We start from the raw sequence: 25,741 nt of genomic DNA on the forward strand, positions 1-25,741 counted from the left end.
TCATTTCCATTTATGTCTTAAAGTTGTAAAATGTTCCATATATCTCTCACCTTGCTTAAAAAGAAAATTTTATTTGAAAAGAATTGAGAGATACATGAATTTCAAGTTTATCATAAGCATAGTTCAATTATTTTGATATGGTGGCATTGCTTTTGTTTTCTGAATGCATCAATGAATATTGCATATTTGAAGTTGAAATTAAGAATGTTGGCTCTTGAAGGAATGAGGAAAAAGGAAAAGTATTATTGGTAATCTGAATAATCCAAAAATTGATTCTTAAAGCAAGAAAAAGCAGCAAAAAGAAAAAGAAAAAACATGTTGCTAAAGAAAAAGATAATATATATGCATGAAAAAAATGGCGAAAAAAATAAATAAATAGAAAAATAAATAGAAAAAGCCAATAACCTTTTAAACTAAAAGGGCAAGGGTAAAAGGATCCAAAGATCCTAAGAGTGTGCTTAAGAACTCTGGACACCTCTATCTTGGGTTTCTAGCAAAGCTGAATCACAATCCTAAGGGGCCACCCAGTTAAAGTGTCTGTGGCATTTATGTATTCGGTGGTAATACTGGAAAACAAAGTGCTTAAGGTCACGGCTAAGACTCTAAAAGCTGTGATCAAGAATAAAAAAGAACTAAACTAGGAGAGTCAATAATATCATCTGGATTCTAAGTTCCTAATGATGCCAACCATTCTGAGTTTTAATGGATAGTGAGATGCCAAAACTATTCAGAAGCAAAAAGCTACTAAGTCCCGCTCATTTAATTAAAACTGAGCTTCATTGGAAACTTTGATATTTATTGTATCTTACTCTTCTTTTTATCCTACTATGTTTTTATTTGCTTGGGGACAAGCAACAGTTTAAGTTTGGTGTTGTGATGAGCGAATATTTTATACGCTTTTTTGGCATCATTTTCATATAGTTGTTAGCATGTTTTGTTTAATTTTTATTAAGTTTTCATAGGTTTTAGTGTAAAATTCACATTTTTTGATTCTATTATGAGTTTGTGTGTTTTTATGCAATTTTAGATATTTTCTAGCTGAAATTGAGGAGCTGGAGCAAAGGTCTGATTTAGAGACAGAGAAAACACTGTAGATGCTGTTTGGATCTGACCTCCTTGCATTCGGAAGAGCTTTTCTGGAGCTACAGACATCTAAATAGAGCGTTATCAATGGCTATGGAAAGCTGACTTTCATAGTTTTCCAGCAACATATAAATAGTTTATATTTTGCTTCAGAATTAAATGCCCAAAACTGGCGTCTAACGCTAGCCTCATGCCCCAGTCCCAGCATCCAGCGCCCAAAGGAGGAAACCAGCATCCAAACACCCAAAGAGGACCCCCTAGCCAGCGTTCAATGCCCTAGAGGCCTCCTAGCATGTGGATCTCAATCATGCTCAGCCCAAACACTCACTAAGTGGGCCCCAGAAGTGGATTTTAGTACTAAAAAGATAATTTTACCCTTACTAGTCATTAGTTTAGTATTTAAAGGAGAAGATCGACCTTGTTTAGGATCTTCTTCCACCTTTTGACACTTTAGAGGATTTTATTATTGTATTTTCTGTTAGTATGAGATTCTAAACCTCCTAGGTTGAGGGGAGGAGCCTGATGAGCGGATATTTTATACGCTTTTTGGTAGTGTTTTCATTAGTTTAGTCATTATTAAGTTTTATTCAAAAATCACATTTCTGGACTTCACTATGAGTTTTTGTATTTTTCTATAATTTCAGGTATTTTCTGACTGAAATTGAGGGACCTGAGCAAAAATCTGATTCAGAGGCTGAGAAAGGACTGCAGATGTTGTTGGATTCTGACCCTCCTGCACTCGCAGTGTATTCTTTGGAGCTACAGAAGACCAATTAGCGCGCTCTCAATTGTGTTGGAAAGTAGACATCTTGGGCTTTCCAGCAATATATAATAGTTCATACTTTGTCCGAGAATTAACGGCCCAAACTGGCGTTCAACGCCAGCCAGAAACCATTTTCTAGCGTAAAACGCCAGAACTAGCACCAAAACTGGAGTTAAATGCCCAAACTGGCACCCAAACTGGCGTTTAACTCCAAGAATGGCCTATGCACGTGAAAGCTTCAAAGCTCAACCCAAACACTCACCAAGTGGACCCCGAAAGTGGATTTCTGCACTAACTGCACTTAGTTACTCATTTTCTGTAAACCTAGGTTACTAGTTTAGTATAAAAACTACTTTTAGAGATTCATTTAGGAACTTATGACATTTTACATCTCATATTGTATCTTCTACGGCATGAGTCTCTAAACCCCATATGTGGGGATGAGAAGCTCTGCTGTGTTTCAATGGATTAATGCAATTACTATTGTTTTCTATTCAATTACGCTTGATTCTATTCTAAGATACTCACTCGTACTTCAAAATAGAGAATATAATGATCCGTGACACTCATCATTATCCTCAACCTTATGAACGCGTGCCTGACAACCACTCCCGTTCTATCTGAGCTCAACGTAGTCATTGGGTGACAGCTTGAGTGCGTATCTCTTGGGTCTCTGATCCACGGACCAAGTTTGTGAGATTAGAACCTTCATGGTAGAGGCTAGAACCAATTGGCATCCTTCTTGAGATCCGGAAAGTCTAAAGCTTGTCTGTGGTATTCCGAGTAGGATTGATAAACCCCATTTTTAGGGTTTATCTTGTGTTAGATTTGAAGGGTTTCGTCACCTTTTCCCCCATTTATTCAATGAAATAGCATGGTTTTATAACTTCTCCTTTAATTGTGCTTAAGAGTGAAAACATGCTTTTTAGGACTTAAAATAGCTAAATTTAATTAACCTTGATTCCATTAGATGCCTTGATGTGTTTGCTAAGTGATTTCAGGTTTAGAAGGAAAATATTGAATTGAGGGAATGAAGAAAAAGCATGTAGAAATGGAGAACTCATTAAGAAATGAAAGAATCGCAAAGCTATCAAGCCCGACCTTTTTGCACTTATTTGATCATAACTTAAGCTACTGAGGTCCAAATGATACGGTTCTAATTGCGTTGGAAAGCTAACATCCGGGGCTTCAAAATGATATAAGATTTGACATAGTTGCATCACGTATAGAGATGCGTACCTGCACTGTACGCATACGCACCGATGCTGCACGTGACTTTTTAAAATGCAACTCATGGCCAGCGATTTTAGAAGCCTTGTGGGCCCAATCCAACTCATTTTTTATGCTATTTAAGCCAAGGATTGAAGGGGGAGTGACATACTTCACATACTTTTCATCATTAATAATAGTTTAAGTTTTAGAAGTAGTTAGAGTTAGTTTCTAGAGAGAGAAACTCTCACTTCTCTCTAGAATTAGGATTAGGTTTAGATCTAGATCTACTTTTTCTTCTTCTTCTTTCTTAATTTTCCTTTTCCTTCCCTAATTGTTCTCTTGTAGTTGTAGCATTCTACTTCTCTTGTAATTCCTTTGTATTGTTGGTTGTAGTTTATGAACTTTCTTTTGTAGATCTACATTTCTTCTTCAATGCAATTGGTAAGTTCTTTGTTGCTTCATAATTGTTTTGCTTTTCTATTATTGATCTCTTGCCATTATAGTTAGATCTCTCCTTAATTCTTGCAATTCATGTTGTTTACTTTTATTGCTTTTTATGTGTTTGATGAAATGTCTCTTCTAGCTATTAGTTAGATTTTGTTCCTCTTGACTTTGGTTGAGTAATTAGTGACACTTGAGTTATCAAACTCTCTTGTTGATTGATAATTAGAGATTGCTAATTGATTTGGATACCACTAAAGCTTCTCTTTCCTTAGGAGTTGGCTAGGACTTGTGGAATCAAGTTAATTCATCCACTTGACTTTTCTTCATGGTTAGAGGTTAACTAAGTGGGAGCAATGAACAATTTTCATCACAATTGATAAGGATAACTAGGATGGGATTTCTAGTTCTCATACCTTGCCAAGAGCTTTCTTAGTTGTTAGCTTATTTCTTTTGCAATTTACAATTCTTGTTTCTTACCTCAAAAACCCCAAAATATACTTCATAACCAATAACAAAACATTTTATTGTGATTCCTAGGGAGAATGACCCGGGGTTTGAATACTTCGGTTTATAATTTTAGGGGTTTGTACTAGTGACAAACAATCTTTTGTATGAAAAGATTATTTGTTGGTTTAGAAACTATATTGCAATGAGATTTCATTATTGAAATTCTAAACCGTCAAAAATTCAATCATCAAGGATCTGGAAGGGGATGACTGTGAGGAGCTTCAAACTCACGAATGTTGGGCGCAGTGACAATGTGCAAAAGGATAGAGAGATTCTATTCCGACACAAGTGAGAACTGACAAATGATTAGCCGTGCGGTAGCTGTTCCTGGTATTTTTCATCCGAGATGAGAAATCCAATAGTTGATTAGCCAGCAGAAATTATACTTGGACCATTTTCACTGAGAGGATCATATAGCCTGCCATGGAAGGAAGCCATTCGTGTTTGGAGAAGAAGACAGTAGGAAAGTAGAGATTCAGATGACAGAGCATCTCCAAAACCTCAACCTGTTCCTCATTACTGAATGATGCAGGTGGAAACTGTCTCTCAACAAATTTCCTTCGGCAAGTGTACCGAATTTGTCGTCAAGTAAAAACTCACAATAGAGTGAGGTCGAATCCCACAGGGATTGATTGATCAAGCAAATTTAATTAGAAGAATGTTCTAGTTGAGCTAATTCAGAATTTGGGTTGAGATTTGCATAAAATAAAATGGCGGGAATATAAATGACAGAAAAAGTAAATGCTAGAATTAAAGGGCTGAAAGTAAATGACTAGAAGTAAATTGCAGAATTGTAAATGGGAATGGGGTGTTTGCTCATGAAAGTAAACGCAGAAATTAGAGAGAATGGGTGAGATCAGAATTGGGGAGTTCATTGGGCGCAGGAGATGTTGCAATTCTCCGGATCAAGTTCATTTTCATCTCTTCCTCAATCAATGCACTCATTGATCTCCTTGGCAATCTTAATTGATTGAATTACAATTTCTTGCAATTCAATCTCTCAAATCTTGATCAATAGCCAATTCCTTGGTCAATTGCTCATGAGAAGAGATGAAGTGTGGTCACTGATTATACCACATGCATTTCCCAAATCAAGTGTTGAGAGGATTATAGTCACATATCCATCCAAACCTAATTTGGTCCAGCATGAGAAAGCATTTCTAGCTTGATCTCTTCATTCCTCTTTCAAGGCTCAGAAGAGATCCAAGTTTGAATAGTTTCTTTTCCAAGATAACTACCCAATGGGATGAAGATCATAAGCTTTCAAGTAAAATCAAGAGAGAAGATAGAAGAAGAATAATGAAAACTAGTATTGATCCATCAAATTACAACAGAGCTCCCTAACCCAATGAAAGGGGTTTAGTTGTTCATAGCTCTAGAAAATGAAAACAAAGATGGAGAATACATCATGGAACTAGAAGAGCAGAGAAAGTAAAATACAGAGAGTAGTGTTATTTTCCAACTTCCTGAACTTCTCAAATAATTCAAAGCTACTCCTATATATACTACTCTTCTCAGCTTCTAGTTGGCTCTTCAAGTCTTGGGCCTTTAGATCTTGAGTTTGAAGCAGTTCTCTTCTTTATTTGGGCTTGGCTTTACTTGCAGAGAGAAAGTGTGAAGTGGGCAGAAACTTTAGCTCAGGACGTTAGGGGTGTTAACGCTTAGTGAAAGTATGAGTTCGAGAACGTTAGTGACACTCAACATTGTCACTAACGTTCCAATGTACCCCTTTGCCTCACGTTAGAGCCCACGTTAACTAGGTTAACGTGGCTTCTAACGTGGCCTTGCCAACCTTCGAGAACATTAGTGACACTCAACATTGTCACTAACGTTCCAATGTGCCCCTATGTCTCACGTTAGAGTCCACGTTAACTAGGTTAACGTGGCTTCTAATGTGGCCTTGCCAACCTTCGAGAATGTTAGTGACACTCAACATTGTCACTAACGTTCCAATGTGCCCCTATGTCTCACGTTAGAGTCCACGTTAACTAGGTTAACGTGGCTTCTAACGTGGCCATTCTTAGCCATCCCCAACGTTAGTGACAATGTTGAGTGTCACTAACGTTGGCTCATCTTTCACTCATCAACGTTAGCTTCCACGTTAACTAAGTTAACGTGGAAGTTAACGTGGCTCCTTGGGGGTTTTGTGGGTGCTTCCAACGTTAGTGACAATGTTGGGTGTCACTAACGTTGTCGACCTCCTTTGCCTCTTACGTTAGCTCCCACGTTAACCAAGTTAACGTGGGAGTTAACGTGGTTCATTGCACCTTAGGCCAACGTTAGTGACAATGTTGAGTGTCACTAACGTTGGCTTCTTTCCCCTTTTTAACGTTAGAGGCCACGTTAACTAAGTTAACGTGGACTCTAACGTGACCACTTATGATCATTGGCCAACGTTAGTGATAATGTTAAGTGTCACTAACGTTGGCTCAAAGTCCCTTCTTCACGTTAGAGTTCACGTTAACTTAGTTAACGTGACTCTTAACGTGGGCAATGATGGCTTCGAGAGCGTTATTGGCAATCACTTTTCTCATTAACTTTGCAAGTTACCTCCCATTCTACGTTAGTGGTAATGTTAATTAGATTAACGTGACTGCTAAGTGGTTCTTCCTTGCTTCCTTTGGTCCTGAAATCAAGCAATAGAGTGCATCAAAGTTCTAATCCAAGTCATGGGTAATGCAACATACAATTTGTCACTAAACTCATGCAAAATCCTCATGAAATCATGTAAAATGCACAATGTATGCTTGAATCAAGGTATAAGTGAATATCTACCCAAAACTAGCTTATTTTCTAAGGAAATGCATGAAACTACCCTAAAAATAGTAAAGAAAAGGTCAGTGAAACTGGCCAAGATGCCCTGGCATCACAACACCAAACTTAAAGTTTGCTTGTCCCTAAGCAAGTACTGGAACAAGAGAATGATGAATGGAGTGCCAAGAGAAATGAGTCATTCTTGTGGAAGTCATGTCACTGATTTTATGGTGGTTGCATGCATAGCAACTTAGGTTCATTCCATTACTGGCTTTCAGACCTTTATCATGTCCTAAAAACTTTGCTTACATCCCATGAGACTTTTATTGATCCTTTTATTGTCATTCCAGGGCTTATTTGTGTTCTTCAAGCTAAGTGCTCTGTAAGGGGACAACTCTTTAAGGTAAGCTTTTAGCCAGCACTCCCGAACTAGTTGGTTCAAGGTGCTAGGTGTTGAAGCACCCCTAAGGACTTACTTGCTCAAGTCTCTCCCCCATACATACACACCACAGGCACATAGTTTATTTATTTTCTTTTCTTGAGACCTTGGTGTCCAGCACCTCTTTGGGTTACTAAATGCTCTGTAGTGAGGGTTACTCTTGATAGTGGACTTTCAGCTGATAATCCCGAGTTAGTTAACCCAAGTTACCAAGTGATAAGGCACCCCTAAGAGCTTATTCATCCAAGTAAATCCCTCACACAGGAACACCACAGACACATGCCTCAAGATTAAAACCATTGGTGCCTAGCCTTATTGCTTACTCTTTTTCTTTTGTTTTTCACTTTAAGTGTTCTTTCCCTTTCTCTTATTAGGATCTTGTTATTTATTTAGTCTCATGGGTATATTAAAAGTATAGTATTCAGGCCAGATAGTTGTCATCCCCACCTTATGGTTGAACCAACTTAGCTAACTTATGATCATACCAAAGACTCATGAATGCACCTCCATATCATGAACTCCACTCTGGTCTTTTTAAACATAAACATTCTCTTCTTCATTTGATTCAAAGAGACAAGCATACCATAAGTAAAGATATGATGCAGTGACACTTAAACCATAAATCATAGACCTAAGCAATAAAAAAAAAAAACTTAAAATGCAGAGTTGAACTAGGTTCCAATCAACACATGACTATTAATTAACAGTGCATTCGGACTTCCAATTTTTAACACGATGAATAGATGGAATTAAGTAGCAATACAACCTTCGGGAGGTGGTTTGCTACACCAATCCAGTTGCCCTCTTGTTGTCATTGTCATAGTTCTTGATGCCTCACTTTCTTAGTTGAAGGTGCACCATCTCCTCATAAGCTTCCTGCAAGGGTATTGGAAGTTGCTTGTTTCCCAAGCACTTGAGGAATAGTCAGCTTGCATGTATGCTTATGATTTCTGAATTTATTTTGGTGTGTGAACACCAAATTTAGTTCCTTGCCTACTACAAAACCTTGCAGGCATGCGTAGAACCTCGTATCTTGCTGTTAGCAACCAATTAACTAAAGACTACTCTATATCCAAGTGGTTCCCTTGATTGATCAGAGCTAGCAATGTGTTTTGAGAGTGTAGTGTGATTCGAACTAGCATCCTTTGGTGGGACACCAAACTTAGAATCGCACTTTCACTCTCGAATTATTTTGGTGTGGAACACCAAACTTAGCTCCTTGCAATGCAGGGGAAACAACTTGTGATCTTTATTGAAATGCAGCTGAAAAAGTAGTTACCTAAGGTTGGGTTGCCTCCCAACAAAGCGCTCTTTTATCGTCGCTAGCTCGACGGGTCTCCCTCATCAGGGTGGTTGGTAATGCTTGAAGTCCTCCCCTCTTGCTGTAGACTTGTATCCATTGGTTGTATCAATGATCTCTACATGTTCCAGGAAAAGAACTCTGTTGATTGTGAAGACTTTAGGTAACTGAGATGGTACAGTAGGGAGATTAGGGGAAATATCTGGGAAGTAAGCTGAGATCACTCTATCCCTTGGAGAAAAGTCTTCCGTAGGGATCTTTTTGTTCCTCCACCTCCTTGGTACCTTCTTCCTTGTGTCTTTTGATATTGCCTTGCTCTTGATGACTTCTTCTTCTAAGGGGGTTTTGATGTTGTCTTCACATCCCTCTAGAGGTTTAGGTTCCTCCAACTTTTCCTTGAGCTGTGGTGGTTGCTGTTTCCCTTGTTTATCAACCAAAGGGGTCTCCAGATAGGTTGGGTGTGCTTCAGTGCTTGCTTCCTCCTTCAACATCTCATTATGATCTTTGCTTGGTTCCTTGTGCTCTTGGTCTGCTTCTTGTGAGAATTTGAAGATATTAAAGCTGATTCGTTCATCATGGATCCTCAATATTAGCTCCCCTTGCTCCACATCTATGAGTGCTCTGGTTGTAGCTAGGAAGGGTCTTCCCAATATGATTGGGTGAGTGTGACTCTCTTCCATGTCCAGGATGACAAAGTCTGTTGGGAGAAAGTATTTCCCAACCTTTAGCAACACATTTTCCACCACTCCTATTGCTTGCTTTTGAGTCTTGTCAGCCAGTCTGATGACCACATCTGTGGGCATTATCTCATTGATTTGCAGCCTCTTTACCAAGGATAATGGCAGTAAGTTGATGCTTGCCCCCAAATCACAGAGTGCTCTATCGAACATTGTTTCTCCTATGGCACAGGGGATGTGAAAACTCCCTGGGTCTTTTCTTTTTGCAGGTAACTCAGGTTGAATAAGGGCACTACACTCCTTGTTCAACACTATAGTTTGGCCTCCTTTGAGTGAGCTTTTCCTGGGAAGAAGTTCCTTTATATACTTGATGAATGCAGGCATTTGTTGGATGGCCTTGATGAATGGTATGTTCACATGCAGAGATGCAAACAAGTCTAGGAACCTTGGGTATATTCTCTTCCCCATAGCACCATTGAGCAGTTGGGGAAATGGTGAATAGAGCTTAAGCAACTCTTGTTGTGAGATTTCTGGTTCTTGGTGATCTCCATCCTCCTCCTCTGTTGAGTTGTCTTCAGGCTGTTGGGAGAGTTTGCTTTGCTTGTCTTCATCATCTTGATCACTTGTAGTGATCATTTTGTAATCTTCCCATCTTACTTTCTTTGCTTCTCCTCTTGGGTTTTTCTCTGTATCACTTGGGAACCCATCAGTAGGTTTGGGAATCTTCTCAGCTAAGCATCCCACTTGGAATTCCAGCTTCTTGATGGTCTCTCCCTGGTTCTTAATATTGGCTCGCACCTCCTCTTTGTTTACTACTAATAGATTAAATTTTATCGCGCCTTCCTAACCCTTAGAGCGCCTGATTCCTGCTTCTCAACGATCACTTCCCGAGGATAAGTTAATCCAAGTTCTCCCAGGGGACCTTTTACCCGTATATCCTTCCCTTCTAATTTGATTGTAACATTGGATGGCACTTCAATTGGTTGCTTCCCAATTCGTGACTCCTTACATTCTGTAGTCATTTTACGGAAGCCAACATTTCTCGCAGTAAGAGTTGAAACTCTGAGCTTATTTGCTCACCAAAAACGGTAGTCTTCAAATTGCTGAAATAGGATAGTACATGACCAGTGAGGTTTTTCGAGAAGTGCAAATTTCAAACAGAAGTAAAGTGCAATGTCCTACTAGAAGACAACACAAGCTTCACATAATAACAATAACAAGAAGAATCTATTAACCATGTAAAAGCTTCTGAGTCCTAACAATGGCGTCCTCGGTTACCTCTTCTCTTCTAATCAGGTAAAAAAAATTTACCTTTATCTCTTACTATTACTATTTCTTGTTTCCTCTTTGCGAATTCAGTTCCTCTTCAAGCAAATAATAATTTGCTGTGCTGCAATTTTGCATTTCTACTGTTGTTCAATGATGCTGATTATATGGTTTGAAATGTTGAATTACAATGAATTCAAAACTCATCCATTCTGGAAATTTACCTTCTCTTATCATAGGAGCACACAGTCAAACTTTGACTCTGCCCAATTTTTCTGAACTCTCTCTCATTGCTTCAATATGTAGATATAGTTTTACTTTTAATCTTGGCATATTCCTTCAAGTAAGGTTTCAATCTTAGAGAGCTTGTCATCAAATGATGGTGGATTGGGAGTAGAGGTATTGTTTTGGTTTTGATATGGGTGTGGAGAAGTGTTGTTGTGGGGATGTTGATATGTCCTCTGTGTGAATTGTTGATGAGCTGCATTGTTGTTGGAGTTGTAACGTCTCTGGTCTTGGCTTTGATCTTGCTGATTCCCCCACCCAAAGTTTGGGTGGTTCCTCCATCCAGAGTTGTAGGTTTTGGAGTATGGATCATGGTTCTGTCTAGGTGAATTCCCAATGTAGTTGGCTTGCCCAAGATTACCCTCTGCCTCTTCATCCATTCCTTTTTGGGTTGTTGGTGAAGTGGTGATGGCTGCCACTTGGTTCCTCTCCATCTTCTTGGTGAGGTCAGCTAGCTACTTGCTGATCATCTTGTTTTGAGCTAACAGTGCATCCATGTGGTTCAGCTCCATTACTCCTCTAGTGTTACTTCTTTCAGAGGCATAGAAGTAGTCATTCTCAGCAACTGTTTCGATGACATCTATGGCTTCTTCAATGGTTTTCTTCTTGTTCAAAGAGCCTCCTGATGAATGATCCACAACCTTCTTTGACTCATAGGAAAGACCTTAATAGAAGATGTGAAGTTGGACCCACTCATTGAACATCTCTGGTGGGCATCTCCTTGTTAGGTCTTTGAACCTTTCCCAAGATTCATAAAGTGTCTCCCTATCTTGCTGTCTGAACGTCTGCACTTCAGTTCTCAGCCTATTGATCCTTTGAGGGGGGTAAAACCTTGCCAAAAACTTATTCACCACCTCCTCCCAATTTGTCAGGCTTTCTTTTGGGAAGGATTCAAGCCATTTGAATGCTTTGTCCCTGAGTGAAAAAGGGAACAAGAGCAGCCTATAGACATCCTGGTGGACTCCATTGGACTTCACTGTGTCACAAATCCTCAAGAAGGTGGTCAAGTGTTGATTCGAATCTTCTTGAGCACCTCCTCCAAATAAGCAATTATTCTGCACAAGAGTGATGAGCTGAGGTTTTAGCTCGAAATTGTTGGCATGTATGGTGGGCTTCTGAATGCTGCTTCCACAGTTTCCAGGATTAGGATTGATATATGATCCTAAGACTATTCTATCCTCCCCAGCATGATTTGCTCTACCTCCTCCCCCATGGTTATTAGCCTCTTCTTCATGTTGGTTTTCCATGTTGCCTTCCATGTTTAGTTCTAAGTGTTCCTCCTCCTCTTCAGCACCGATTGCACGTTTTTCTCTTGCTTCCCTCCTTAATCTAAGGAGGGTCCTCTCTGGTTCAGAATCGAAGGAAGTTGAAGCCCTGCTTCTTCTCCCTGTCATACAACCAACAAGTACAAGCAAGTAACAATATGTGCAGATAGTATTGCTGTCAGAATTACTGTTAGTTGTGAGTGGTGCAATATATCAAACAGTTAGTGGGTTAGCAAAATGAATGGTAAATACAAAGAACACGAAAGAGTAGAGGGGGAAGGGAAGAAGTTAACTAAGACAGAAAGTAAATTACTCAAATAGAAAATTAAATCAACAAACAAAAAATGCTCAATCTAGTGATCTCCTAATTTAATCATTGTTGATGCACAATCAATCCCCGACAATGGCGCCATAAACTTGATGCAGGTGGAAACTATCTCTCAACAAATTTCCTTCGGCAAGTGTACCGAATTTGTCGTCAAGTAAAAACTCACAATAGAGTGAGGTCGAATCCCACAGGGATTGATTGATCAAGCAACTTTAATTAGAAGAATGTTCTAGTTGAGCTAATTCAAAATTTGGGTTGAGATTTGCATAAAATAAAATGGCGGGAATGTAAATGACAGAAAAAGTAAATGCTAGAATTAAAGGGCTGAAAGTAAATGACTATAAGTAAATTGCAGAATTGTAAATGGGAATGGGGTGTTTGCTCATGAAAGTAAACGCAGAAATTAGAGAGAATGGGTGAGATCTGAATTGGGGAGTTCATTGGGCACAGGAGATGTTGCAATTCTCCGGATCAAGTTCATTTTCATCTCTTCCTCAATCAATGCACTCATTGACCTCCTTGGCAATCTTAATTGATTGAATTACAATTTCTTGCAATTCAATTTCTCAAATCTTGATCAATAGCCAATTCCTTGGTCAATTGCTCATGAGAAGAGATGAAGTGTGGTCACTGATTATACCACATGCATTTCCCAAATCAAGTGTTGAGAGGATTATAGTCACATATCCATCCAAACCTAATTTGGTCCAGCATGAGAAAGCATTTCTAGCTTGATCTCTTCATTCCTCTTTCAAGGCTCAGAAGAGATCCAAGTTTGAATAGTTTCTTTTCCAAGATAACTACCCAATGGGATGAAGATCAAATGCTTTCAAGTAAAATCATGAGAGAAGCTAGAAGAAGAATAATGAAAACTAGTATTGATCCATCAAATTACAATAGAGCTCCCTAACCCAATGAAAGGGGTTTAGTTGTTCATAGCTCTAGAAAATGAAAACAAAGATGGAGAATACATCATGGAACTAGAAGAGCAGAGAAAGTAAAATACAGAGAGTAGTGTTATTTTCCAACTTCCCGAACTCCTTAAATAATTCAAAGCTACTCCTATATATACTACTCTTCTCAGCTTCTAGTTGGCTCTTCAAGTCTTGGGCCTTTGGATCTTGAATTTGAAGCAGTTCTCTTCTTCATTTGGGCTTGGCTTTACTTGCAGAGAGAAAGTGTGAAGTGGGCAGAGACTTTAGCTCAGGACGTTAGGGGTGTTAACGCTTAGTGAAAGTATGAGTTCGAGAACGTTAGTGACACTCAACATTGTCACTAACGTTCCAATGTACCCCTTTGCCTCACGTTAGAGCCCACGTTAACTAGGTTAACGTGGCTTCTAACGTGGCCTTGCCAACCTTCAAGAACGTTAGTGACGCTCAACATTGTCACTAACGTTCCAATGTGCCCCTATGTGTCACGTTAGAGTCCACGTTAACTAGGTTAACGTGGCTTCTAACGTGGCCTTGCCAACCTTCGAGAACGTTAGTGACACTCAACATTGTCACTAACGTTCCAATGTGCCCCTATGTCTCATGTTAGAGTCCACGTTAGACTCTCTTCATTTTTTCGAAAATCCACACAAAAAAATTTTCAAATCTTTTTAATTAATTAATTAGTTTAGTTTTCTAATTTCTTTTATTTCTTTTTCCCTTCTTAATTTTTGAAACTTATATTCAATTTTTCATTTATTTTATTTTATTTTATTTTTAATTTCGGTTTTCAGAAAAAAAGGAAAGAAAATTGTTTATTTATAATTCACATCATCTTCCTTTCTCCATCATGGACCTAAGTGGAAATGAACAGTCCAGAAGGACTCCGAGGTCATATGCTAACCCCATTATTGCTTCATATGGAAGTAGTATCTATATACCCTCCATCAGAGCCAGTAATTTTGAGTTAAATCCTCAGCTTATTATCATGGTACAATGAAATTGCCAGTATTCTGGTCTTCCACAGGAAGAACCTACTGAGTTTCTAGCACAGTTCTTACAAATTGCTGACACAGTATATGATAAAGAAGTGGATCAGGATGTCTACAGATTATTGCTATTTCCATTTACTATAAAAGACCAAGCTAAGAGGTAGTTAAACAACCAACCCATGGCCAGCATAAGAACACGGAAACAGTTGTCAGACAAATTCCTGAATCAATATTTCCCTCCAAAAAGGATGACACATCTAAGGCTGGACATCCAAGGCTTTAAACAAGAGGATAGTGAATCTCTTTATGATGCTTGGGAGAGGTACAGAGGGATGCTAAGGAAATTCCCCTCTGAAATGTTTTCAGAATGGGTGCAGTTAGACATCTTCTACTATGGGCTTACAGAAAAGGCCCAAATATCTCTAGACCACTCAGCTAGTGGATCTATACACATGAGAAAGACAATTAAAGAGGCTTAAGAGCTCATTGATACAGTTGCTAGAACTCAGCATTTGTACTTAAGTAGTGAGTCCTCCATGAAAAAAGAGGCTAAAGTAGTATCCACTGAACTTAGTCCTCCAGAACAAGTTGTTGAACTCAATCAGCAATTGCTTTTTATAACAAAACAGTTAGCATAATTTAAGGAAATGCTACAAGACACTAAAAATGCTAACAAGAATATGGAAGCACAGTTATATCAGACAAGACAGCAGTTATCTAAATAGATAACAGAAGAGTGCCAAGCTGTTCATTTAAGGAGTGGAAAGACATTGAATGTTTCAACTCAAGGCAGCAGGAAGCCACGAAAGGAACAACTGACAGAGGACGACCAACCCACTGCCCAAAATCCCTCTGAGGACAGTAAGAGCCCAGAGAGGAATGATTATGGCATTCAAACACCAGAAAAGGGTGAAAAAGTGGCTTTAAACGGCCAGTGGATGGCCAATTTTGGCGTCTAAACACCAGAAAAGGGTGGCAATCTGGCGTTAAATGCCCATACAGCCCCCAATTCGGACGTTCAAACGCCAATGAGGGATCAGACACCTGTAAGTGCTGATAATAACCCCCTTAAGCAGGCTTCTCCAACCACTTCTGTAGGTAGTAAACCTGCAGCAACTAAGGTTGAAGACTATAAAGCCAAGATGCCTTATCTTCAGAAACTCCGCCAAGCAGAACAGGATAAACAATTTGTCTGTTTTACAGACTATCTTAGGACTCTTGAAATAAAGATTCTGTTTGTAGAGGCACTTGAGCAAATACCTTCTTATGCTAAGTTCATGAAAGAGATCTTAAGTCATAAGAAGGATTGGAAAGAAACTGAAAAAGTTTTACTCACTGAAGAGTGCAGTGCAGTCATTCTGAAAAGCTTACCAGAGAAGCTTAAAGATCCCGGAAGCTTTATGATACCATGCACATTAGAGGATGCTTATACCAAGACAGCTCCATGTGATCTTGGGGCAAGTATCAACCTGATACCTGCATCCACTATCAAGAAGCTTGGATTGACTGATGAAGTTAAACCAACCAGATATGCCTCCAACTTGCTGATGGCTCCACTAAAATTCCATCAGGCGTAATTGAGGACATGATTGTCAAGGTTGGGCCATTTGCCTTTCCCACTGACTTTGTGGTGCTGGAAATGGAGGAGCACAAGAGTGCAACTCTCATTCTAGGAAGACCTTTCCTAGCAACTGGACGAACCCTCATTGATATCCAAAAAGGGGAGGTGACCCTGAGAGTCAATGAGGATGAGTTTAAGTTGAATGATGTCAAAGCTATGCAGCATCCAGACACCCCAAACAACTGCATGAGCGTTGATATTATTGACTCTCTGGTGGAAGAGGTCAATATGACTGAGAGTATCAAATCAGAGCTAGAGGACATTTTTAAAGATGTTCAGCCTGATTTGGAGGAACCAGAGAAAACAAAAGAACCTCTGAAAACTCATCAGGAAGAGGAGAAGCCTCCTAAACCCAAGCTCAAACCACTACCACGATCCCTGAAAAACGTATTTCTGGGAGAGGATGACACTTTTTCCGTGACCATAAGCTCTGCTTTAGAGCCACAGGAAGAGAAAGCACAAATTCAGGTGCTAAGGACACATAAGACAGCTCTTGGGTGGTCCATAAGTGATCTTAAGGGCATTAGCCTAGCCAGATGCACGCACAAGATCCTATTGGAGGATGATGCTAGGCCAGTGGTTCAACCATAGAGGCGGCTAAATCCAGCCATGAAGGAGGTGGCGTAGAAAGAGGTCACTAAATTACTAGAGGCTGGGATTATTTATCCTATTTCTGATAGCCCCTGGTTGAGCCTTGTCCAAGTTATTCCCAAGAAGGGAGGAATGACAGTGGTTCATAATGAAAAGAATGAACTGGTTTCTACAAGAACAGTTACAGGGTGGCGTATGTATATTGACTACAGAAGGCTCAATACAGCCAACAGAAAGGATCATTTTCCTATACCATTCATAGACCAGATGCTAGAGAGACTAGCAAGTCATGAATACTACTGCTTTTTGGACGGCTATTCAGGTTACAACTAAATTGTAGTAGATCCTCAGGACCAAGAGAAAACAACATTCACATGTCCATCTGGAGTATTTGCCTACAGAAGGATGCCATTTGGTCTGTGCAATGCACCTGCAACCTTTCAGAGGTGCATGCTCTCCATCTTTTCTGATATGGTAGAGAAATTTCTGGAAGTCTTCATGGATGACTTCTTAGTGATTGGAGACTCCTTCAGCTCCTGTCTTGACCTTCTATCACTTGTTCTGAAAAGGTGCCAAGAGACTAACCTGGTTTTAAACTGGAAAAAATGTCACTTTATGGTAACTGAAGGAATTGTCCTTGGGCACAAAATTTCGAACAATGGGATAGAAGTGGATCGAGCTAAGGTAGAGGTAATTGAAAAATTACCACCACCTGCCAATGTTAAGGCAATCAAAAGCTTTCTGGGGCATACAGGATTCTATAGGAGGTTTATAAAGGATTTTTCAAAAATTGCAAAACCCCTGAACAATCTGCTAGCCGCTGATACACCATTTGTCTTTGACACAGAGTGTCTACAGGCCTTTGAGACTCTGAAAGCTAAACTGGTCACAGCACCAGTCATTTCTGCACCAGACTGGACATTACCATTCGAACTAATGTGTGATGCCAGTGACCAAACCATTGGTGCAGTATTGGGACAGTGACATGACAAGCTTCTGCATGTCATTTATTATGCTAGCCGTGTTTTAAATGACGCACAGAAGAATTACACAGCCACAGAAAAGGAGTTGCTTGCAGTGGTTTATGCCATTGATAAGTTCAGATCTTATTTAGTAGGATCAAAAGTGATTGTGTACACTGACCATGCTGCTCTAAAATATCTCCTCACAAAGCAGGATTCAAAACCCAGACTCATAAGATGGGTGTTTCTTCTGCAAGAGTTTGATATAGAAATAAGAGACAGAAAAGGGACAGAGAACCAAGTAGCTGATCACCTGTCTTGGATAGAACCAGTAGCAGGAGCATCCTTCCCTCCAACTGAGATCTCTGAAACCTTTTTGGATGAGCAATTGTTTGCCATTCAAGAAAAACCATGGTTTGAAGACATTACAAACTATAAAGCTGTGAGATTCATACCTAAAGAGTACAGTAGGCAGCAAACAAAAAATTAGTTTCTGATGCAAAGTACTACTTGTAGGATGAACCATATCTCTTTAAGAGGTGTGCAGATGGAATAATCCGCAGATGTGTACCTCGAGAAGAGGCACAGAAGATCCTATGGCACTGCCATGGATCACAATATGGAAGATATTTTGGTGGTGAGCGAACAGCCACAAGGGTTCTCCAATTTGGCTTCTACTGGCCTACTCTCTATAGAGACTCCCGAGAGTTTGTACGTAACAGTGATAATTACCACAGAGCTGGTAATTTGCCTCACGGTTATGCCAGGCCTCAGCAAGGGATCTTAGAGATTTAGTTTTTTGATGTATGGGGTATTGACTTCATAGGACCTTTCTGGTGCACGGAATTGTGATTCACACTTTTCACAACTCTGGTGCCACTAACCAGCAAGTGCACTGGGTCGTCTAAGTAATACCTTACGTGAGTAAGGGTCGATCCCACGGAGATTGTCGGCTTGAAGCAATCTATGGTTATCTTATAGACCTTAGTTAGGAGGATAATAATGAAAAGAGTTTTGTTTGCAAAAAGTAAAAGAACATGAAATAAAGATAACTTGTTATGCAGTAATGGAGAACAGGCTGAGGTTTTAGAGATGCTATGTCTTCTGAATCTCTGCTTTCCTACTGTTGTCTTCTTCACGCAGCAAGGCTCCTTCCATGGCAAGCTGTATGTTGGTGGATCACCGGGGTCAATGGCTACCACCCGTCCTCTCAGTGAAAATGGTCCAACTACGGGTTTCGTAGGGCTAATCATCTGTCGGTTCTCACTCGTGCTGGAATAGGATCCATTGATCCTTTTGCACATTGTCACTGCGCCCAACATTTGTGAGTTTGAAGCTCGTCACAGTCACCCCTTCCCAAATCCTACTCAGAATACCACAGACAAGGTTTAGACTTTCTGGATCTCAAAAGTGCTATCAATTGATTCTAGCTTATACCACGAAGACTCTGGTTGCACGGATTTGAATACTCTGTTGTCAGGAGAGGCAATCAAACTCGTGAACCAGGAACCCAAGAGATACACACTCAATCTAAGGTAGAACGCAAGTGGTTGTCAGGCACGCATTCATAAGTTGAGAATGGTGATGAGTGTCACGGATCATCACATTTATCATGTTGAAGTTCGAATGAATATCTTAGAATAGAAACAAGCGTGATTGAATAGAAAACAGAAATAATTGCATTAATCCATCGAGACACAGCAGAGCTCCTCACCCCCAACCATGAGATTTAGAGACTCATGCCATAGAAGATACAAATTCAGATGTAAAATGTCATGAGGTATGAAATAAATCTCTAGAAGTAGTTTTTATACTAAACTAGTAGTCTAGGTTTACAGAAAATGAGTAAACTAAGATAGATAGTGTAGAAATCCACTTCTGGGGCCCACTTGGTGTGTGTTTGGGCTGAGCATTGAAGCTTTCACGTGCATAGGCTATTCCTGGAGTTAAACGCCAGCTTTGGTGCTAGTTTGGGCGTTTAACTCCAACTTTTATGCCAGTTCTGGCATTTAACGCTAGAAAATGTCTACCTTCCAACGCAATTGAGAGCGTGCCAATTGGGCTTCTGTAGCTCTAGAAAATCCATTTCGCGTGATAGAGGGTCAAAATCCAACAGCATCTGCAGTCCTTTTTCAACCTCTGAATCAAATTTTTTCTCAGGTCTCTCAATTTCAGCCAGAAAAGACCTGAAATCACAGAAAAACACACAAACTCATAGTAAAGTCCAGAAATGTGATTTTTGCATAAAAACTAATAATAATATACTAAAATGTAACTAAAACCTATTAAAAACTACCTAAAAATAATGCCAAAAGGCGTATAAATTATCCGCTCATCACTTTCCCACCATCATACTCAAACACTTATATTCTGGTGGCAGTAGACTATGTATCTAAATGGGTAGAGGCAATCGCAACAACCACCAATGATACTAAGACAATGTTGAAATTCCTACTGAAGCATATCTTTAGCAGGTTTGGTGTCCCTAGAGTACTAATCAGTGATGGAGGCACTCATTTATGCAATAAACAGCTTGACTCTGCTCTGATCCGAAATGGAATTAACCACAAAGTGGCAACTCCATATCATCCACAAACAAATGGGTAGGCTGAAGTCTCAAATAAAGAACTAAAACGAATCCTGGAACGAACTGTAAGTATCCGTAGAAGGGATTGGGTAAGAAGTCTGGATGATGCTCTGTGGGCATACAGTACATCATTCAAGACTCCTATAAGGACCTATCCATACCAGCTTGTGTATGAAAAAGCCTGTCATCTGCCAGTGGAACTGGAACACAAGGCCTACTGGGCGACCAGGTTCCTAAACCTTGATGCTAAGGTAGCTGGAGAGAAGAGATTACTCCAGTTGGATGAGCTAGAGGAGTTCAGACTCAATGCTTTCGAAAATGCTAAAATTTACAAGGAGAAAGCAGAAAGGTTGTATGACAGAAAGCTGTCATCTAGAGTCTTTGAGCCAGGACAGAAGGTTCTGCTATTTAACTCTAGGCTCAGATTGTTCCCTGGGAAACTGAAATCCCGATGGAAGGGACCATATGTGATTACAAGTGTGTCACCATATGGATATGTAGAGCTTCAGGATATTGACTCTAACAAAAAGTTCATTGTTAATGGGCAGAGAGTCAAACATTATCTTGAAGGCAATGTTGAGCAAGAATTCTCAAAACTAAGACTAGAATAAAGCTCAGTAAAGTCCAGCTAAAGACAGTAAATAAGCTCTTGCTGGGAGGCAACCCACCCATTAGCAGAAATTAGATCTTTTGAGTTTATTTAATTTTGTTATTCATGATTGATAATATATTTCAGTAAATAATTCAAAAAAATGAAGGTTTAGAACATAAAGCAGAGGAATCACAGAAAAAAAGAGCTCACTGGCGTTAAAACGCCAGTAAAGAGGCATTTTTGGCATTAAACGCCAGAATGGCTATCATTCTAGGCGTTTAACGCCAGTAAAGATACCATTATGGGCGTTTAATGCCAGAAACAGCAGCATCCTGGGTGTTCAGAAAAATGCTCAGTGACAAAGGATTTCTGGCGTTTAACGCCAGCCAAGGTACCTGGCTGGGCGTTAAACGCCCAAATTGGCCACCAGATGGGCGTTAAACGCCAGAACAACATGGTGGAGGTAATTTTATTTCCAATTCAGTTTTTTTTCAAATTTTCATGTTTTAATTCATAATTTTCTTCATAAACATGTTTCAAATATTCATCTTCCAATCTCCATTTTCAAAAAAAAAAAAATTTATCTTATTAATTTTTCAATTCTTTTTCAACACATTTTTAAAACTCATTTTTCTTTCCAAATCTTTTTCATTCTTCCATATTATCTTTTATTTCTTAATTGCATCAACAAAAATTCAGATTTCACCTCCTCATATCTTTTTCAAATCTTTTAAATTTTAAAATCTTATCTTTTTCACATCATGTTTATCTTTTTTCAATCATATCTTTTGATCTTTTCTTCTCTAAAAATTCGAACCCACCCTCCTCCCTTTTAAATATACATTCGGCCAACCTTCTTAACCCATTATTCGAATCTTTCTCTCCTTCTATTCTTTTTCTTTCTTTTCTTTTGCTTAAGGGCAAGCAAACCTCTAACTTTGGTGTGATTTTCTGTGATCAAGATCATGGTCCCTAAAGAAAAACAAACCACTCCAAGTGGCAAGAAAGAAAACAATCCAAAACCTTGGATACATGAGAGGTTCTGCACGAAAGAACATGCAGACCATTACTTTAAAATTGTGTGCCAAAGATCAGTAATTCCAGAAGTTAAGTTCAATCTGAAAGAAGATGAATACCCGGAGATCCATGAGCAGATTTGAAATAGGGGCTGGGAAATCTTGGTTAATCCTGAGATACATGTTGAAAGAAACATGATCCATGAATTCTATGCAAATCTGTGGATGACATAAAAGCAAAGAATGGAGGGGACTGCCTTCCACACCTTTCGGACAATGGTAAGAGAAAAGGTTAGTTACTTCAGCCTTGATAAAGTGAGAGAAGTCCTCAAACTTCCTCAACTACAAGATGATCCAAAATCCTTTAATAGGAGAATGGCTAAAGATAAAAAGCTGGATCAAGTTCTAGAGGATATATGCCTCCCTGGAACCAAGTAGATAACCAACTCAAAAGGTGTTCCAAACCAACTAAAGAGAGGGGATCTCAAACCAGTTGCTAGGTGCTGGCTGGATTTTATTGGGCGTTTTATACTTCCTACCAGTAACCACACTGAAGTCACTGTCAAAGAGCAGTAATGATTCACTGTATTATGCTGGGAAAAGAAGTGGAGGTTCATCAGCTGATTCTTTGTGAAATCTACGTATTTGCAAACAAGGAATCCACTGAGGCAAAACTAGCTTACCCAAGCTTGATTAAAGATGCAGGGGTACAGATAGGTGTGGATGAGTACATCCCAGTTGAACACCTAATCACTAAAAAAGTAATGGATGGACCTCAAGTTCAAGACAACCCCATCAAGAGGAGGGCGCATGAGCTCCTCCCAATAATTCCTCAATTTAACTATTGGGCCCGCTTAGAAGCATCTGTCACCAAGCTACAAGAAGCTATGGATCAACTCAAAGAAGAGAAGCAGAATCAAAACATCATGCTTTACAAACTGCTCAAGGAACAAGAGAAGCAAGGGGCATGAGCTACAAGAGCTAAAGCACCGGAAGCTGTCCCTTGAAGAGCTAGCCGTCCCACAGATTGAAGGAGCACCTCTCTTTCAATATAAAGGTTGTTGAATCCTAACTCTATGATAACTTCTGTTATTAGAGTCCTATTTTAAGAGTTGCATGAGCATTAGTATTAGAGTTGCATGAGCATTAGTATTATTTTTATCAATTTGGGTATAAAATAGTAGATTTTTTTTAAAGAGCAAGGGTGCAAACATTTCGAGTATATAATAAAAAAAATCCAAATTATTTATATGCGGTGGCAATAGTTTTTGTTTTCTGAATGAATTCTTGAACAGTGCATATTTTTTATAGTGAATTTTATGAATGTTAAAATTGTTGGCTCTTGAAAGAATAATGAAAAAAGAGAAATGTGATTGATAATTTAAAAAATCATAAAATTGATTCTTGAAGCAAGAAAAAGTAGTGAAAAACACAAAGCTTGCGAAAAAAAAGAGTAAGCAGAAAAAGCCAGTAACCATTTAAACTAAAAGGAAAGGGTAAAGAGGATCCAAGGCTTTGAGCATCAGTGGATTGGAGGGCCCAAAGGAATAAAATCCTAGCCTAAGCTGCTAAATCAAGCTGTCCCTAACCATGTGCTTGTGTCATGAAGGTCCAAGTGAAAAACTTGGGACTGAGTGGTTAAAGTCGTGATCCAAAGCAAAAGAGTGTGCTTAAGAACTCTGGGCACCTCTAACTGGGGACTCTAGAAAGCTGAGTCACAATCTGAAAAGGTTCACCCAGTTATGTGTCTGTGGCATTTATGTATCCGATGGTAATACTGGAAAACAAAATGCTTAGGGTCACGGCCAAGACGCATAAGTAGCTGTGTTCAAGAATCAACATACTAAACTAGGAGAATCAATAACACTATCTGAATTCTAAGTTCCTATGGATGTCAATCATTCTGAACATCAAAGGATAAAGTGAGATGCCAAAACTATTCAGAAGCAAAAAGCTAAAAGCCCCGCTCATCTAATTTGAATTTGAGCTTCATTAAAAACTCTGAGATTTTATTGCACCATAATCTTCTTTTTATCCTATTTTATTTGTCTAGTTGCTTGGAGACAAGCAACAGTTTAAGTTTGGTGTTGTGATGAGCGGATATTTTATATGCTTTTTGGTAGTGTTTTCATATAGTTTTTTTAGCATGTTTTATTCACTTTTTGTTATGTTTTTATTAAGTTTTATTCAAAAAACACATTTCTGGACTTCACTACAACTTTGTGTGTTTTTTTGTAATTTCAGGTATTTTCTGACTGAAATTGAGGGACCTGAGCAAAAATCTGATTCAGAGGCTGAGAAAGGACTGCAGATGCTATTGGATTCTGACCTTCCTGTACTCGAAGTAAATTTTCTGGAGTTACAGAAGCCCAATTAGCGCGCTCTTAATTGCGTTAGAAAGTAGACATCTTGGGCTTTCAAGCAATATATAATAGCCCATACTTTGTCCGAGATTTGACGGCCCAAACTGGCGTTAAACTCCAGCCAGAAACTCTTTTCTGGCATAAAACGCCAGAACTGGCACCAAAACTGGAGTTAAACACCCAAACTGGCACCCAAACTGACATTTAACTCCAAGAATGGCCTATGCACATGAAAGCTTCAAAGCTCAGCCCAAACACTCACCAAATGGACCCCGGAAGTGGATTTCTGTACTATCTGTACTTAGTTACACATTTTCTGTAAACCTAGGTTACTAGTTTAGTATAAAAACTACTTTTATAGATTCATTTAGGAACTTATGACATTTTACAACTCATATTGTATCTTCTACGGCATGAGTATCTAAACCCCATAGGTGGGGGTGAGGAGCTCTATTGTGTCTCAATAGATTAATGCAATTACTATTATTTTCTATTCAATCACGCTTGATTCTATTTTAAGATACTCACTTGTACTTCAAAATAGAGAATATGATGATCCGTGACACTCATCATTATCCTCAACCTTATGAACGCGTGCCTGACAACCATTCTCGTTCTATCTGAGCTCAACGTAGTCATTGGGCGACAGCTTGAGTGCGTATCTCTTAGGTGTCTGGTCCACAGACCGAGTCCGTGAGATTAGAACCTTCGTGGTAGAGGCTAGAACCAATTGGCAGCATTCCTGAGATCCGAAAAGTCTAAACCTTGTCTGTGGTATTCCGAGTAGGATCTGGAAGGGGATGTCTGTGAGGAGCTTCAAACTCACGAATGTTGGGCGCAGTGATAGTGTGCAAAAGGATAGAGAGATCCTATTCTGACACAAGTGAGAACCAACAGATGATTAGCCGTGCGGTAGCTGTGCTTGGTATTTTTCACCCGAGATGAGAAATTCGACAGTTGATTTTCCATGCAGAAACCGTACTTTGACCATTTTCACTGAGAGGATCATACAGCCTGCCATGGAAGGAAGCCATTCGTGTTTGGAGAAGAAGACAGTAGGAAAGCAGAGATTCAGTTGATAGAGCATGTCTGGAACCTCAACCTGTTCCTCATTACTGAATCACAAGTATCATTCATTTCATGTTATTTACTTTTCATAAACAAAATCATTTTTATCACTAATCTCCTGACTAAGATTTACAAGATAACCATAGCTTGCTTCAAGCCGGCAATCTCCGTGGGATCGACCCTTACTCACGTAAGGTATTACTTGGATGACCCAGTGCACTTGCTGGTTAGTTGTGCGGAGTTACAATGGTGTGATTGGAATTCCGTGCACCAGAGCCCTGCTGAGTTTTATGGATTAATAAAAATACTATTGTTCTTTCTCAATTCGTGTTTGATTCTCTATTCTAAGATGTATCTTTGTTCTTCATCAATATGAATGCGTTGAACTGGCATAAGGTTATCACATCCTACATGGGTTCAGAGTGAGTCTTTCATCAGACAATGATGAACCACTAGCTTGATTATACATCTCTTAGATGGCTAATCCATGACTTCATTGGGGACTTCTCAAGACACCAGTTCAACCGAAGTATGCGGGGATTAGGGTCTCTATGGTAGTGGCTAGAACCCAAAGTCACAGCATTCTCTGATGCGGAAGATCCGACCTTGTCTGTGGCATTTTGAGTAGGATTATTAAGGCAAATGGACTGCAGAAGCTTCACCCTCAATCAGAATGGATCCGCACAAACCTTGG

The 25,741-nt window shown here is 39.4% G+C and overlaps 1 protein-coding gene across 1 annotated transcript; it reads right to left on the reverse strand.

The window, feature by feature from the left end:
- Positions 1-8,546: 8,546 nt before the first annotated feature.
- On the reverse strand, positions 8,547-9,815 carry LOC130957047 (uncharacterized). Its single transcript, XM_057883949.1, has one exon. It carries the CDS (start codon positions 9,813-9,815, stop codon positions 8,547-8,549), a length of 1,269 nt encoding a protein of 422 aa, XP_057739932.1.
- Positions 9,816-25,741: the final 15,926 nt, after the last annotated feature.

The sequence above is a fragment of the Arachis stenosperma genome, chromosome 10 (genome assembly GCF_014773155.1).
Source record: "Arachis stenosperma cultivar V10309 chromosome 10, arast.V10309.gnm1.PFL2, whole genome shotgun sequence".
NCBI lineage: Eukaryota > Viridiplantae > Streptophyta > Magnoliopsida > Fabales > Fabaceae > Arachis > Arachis stenosperma.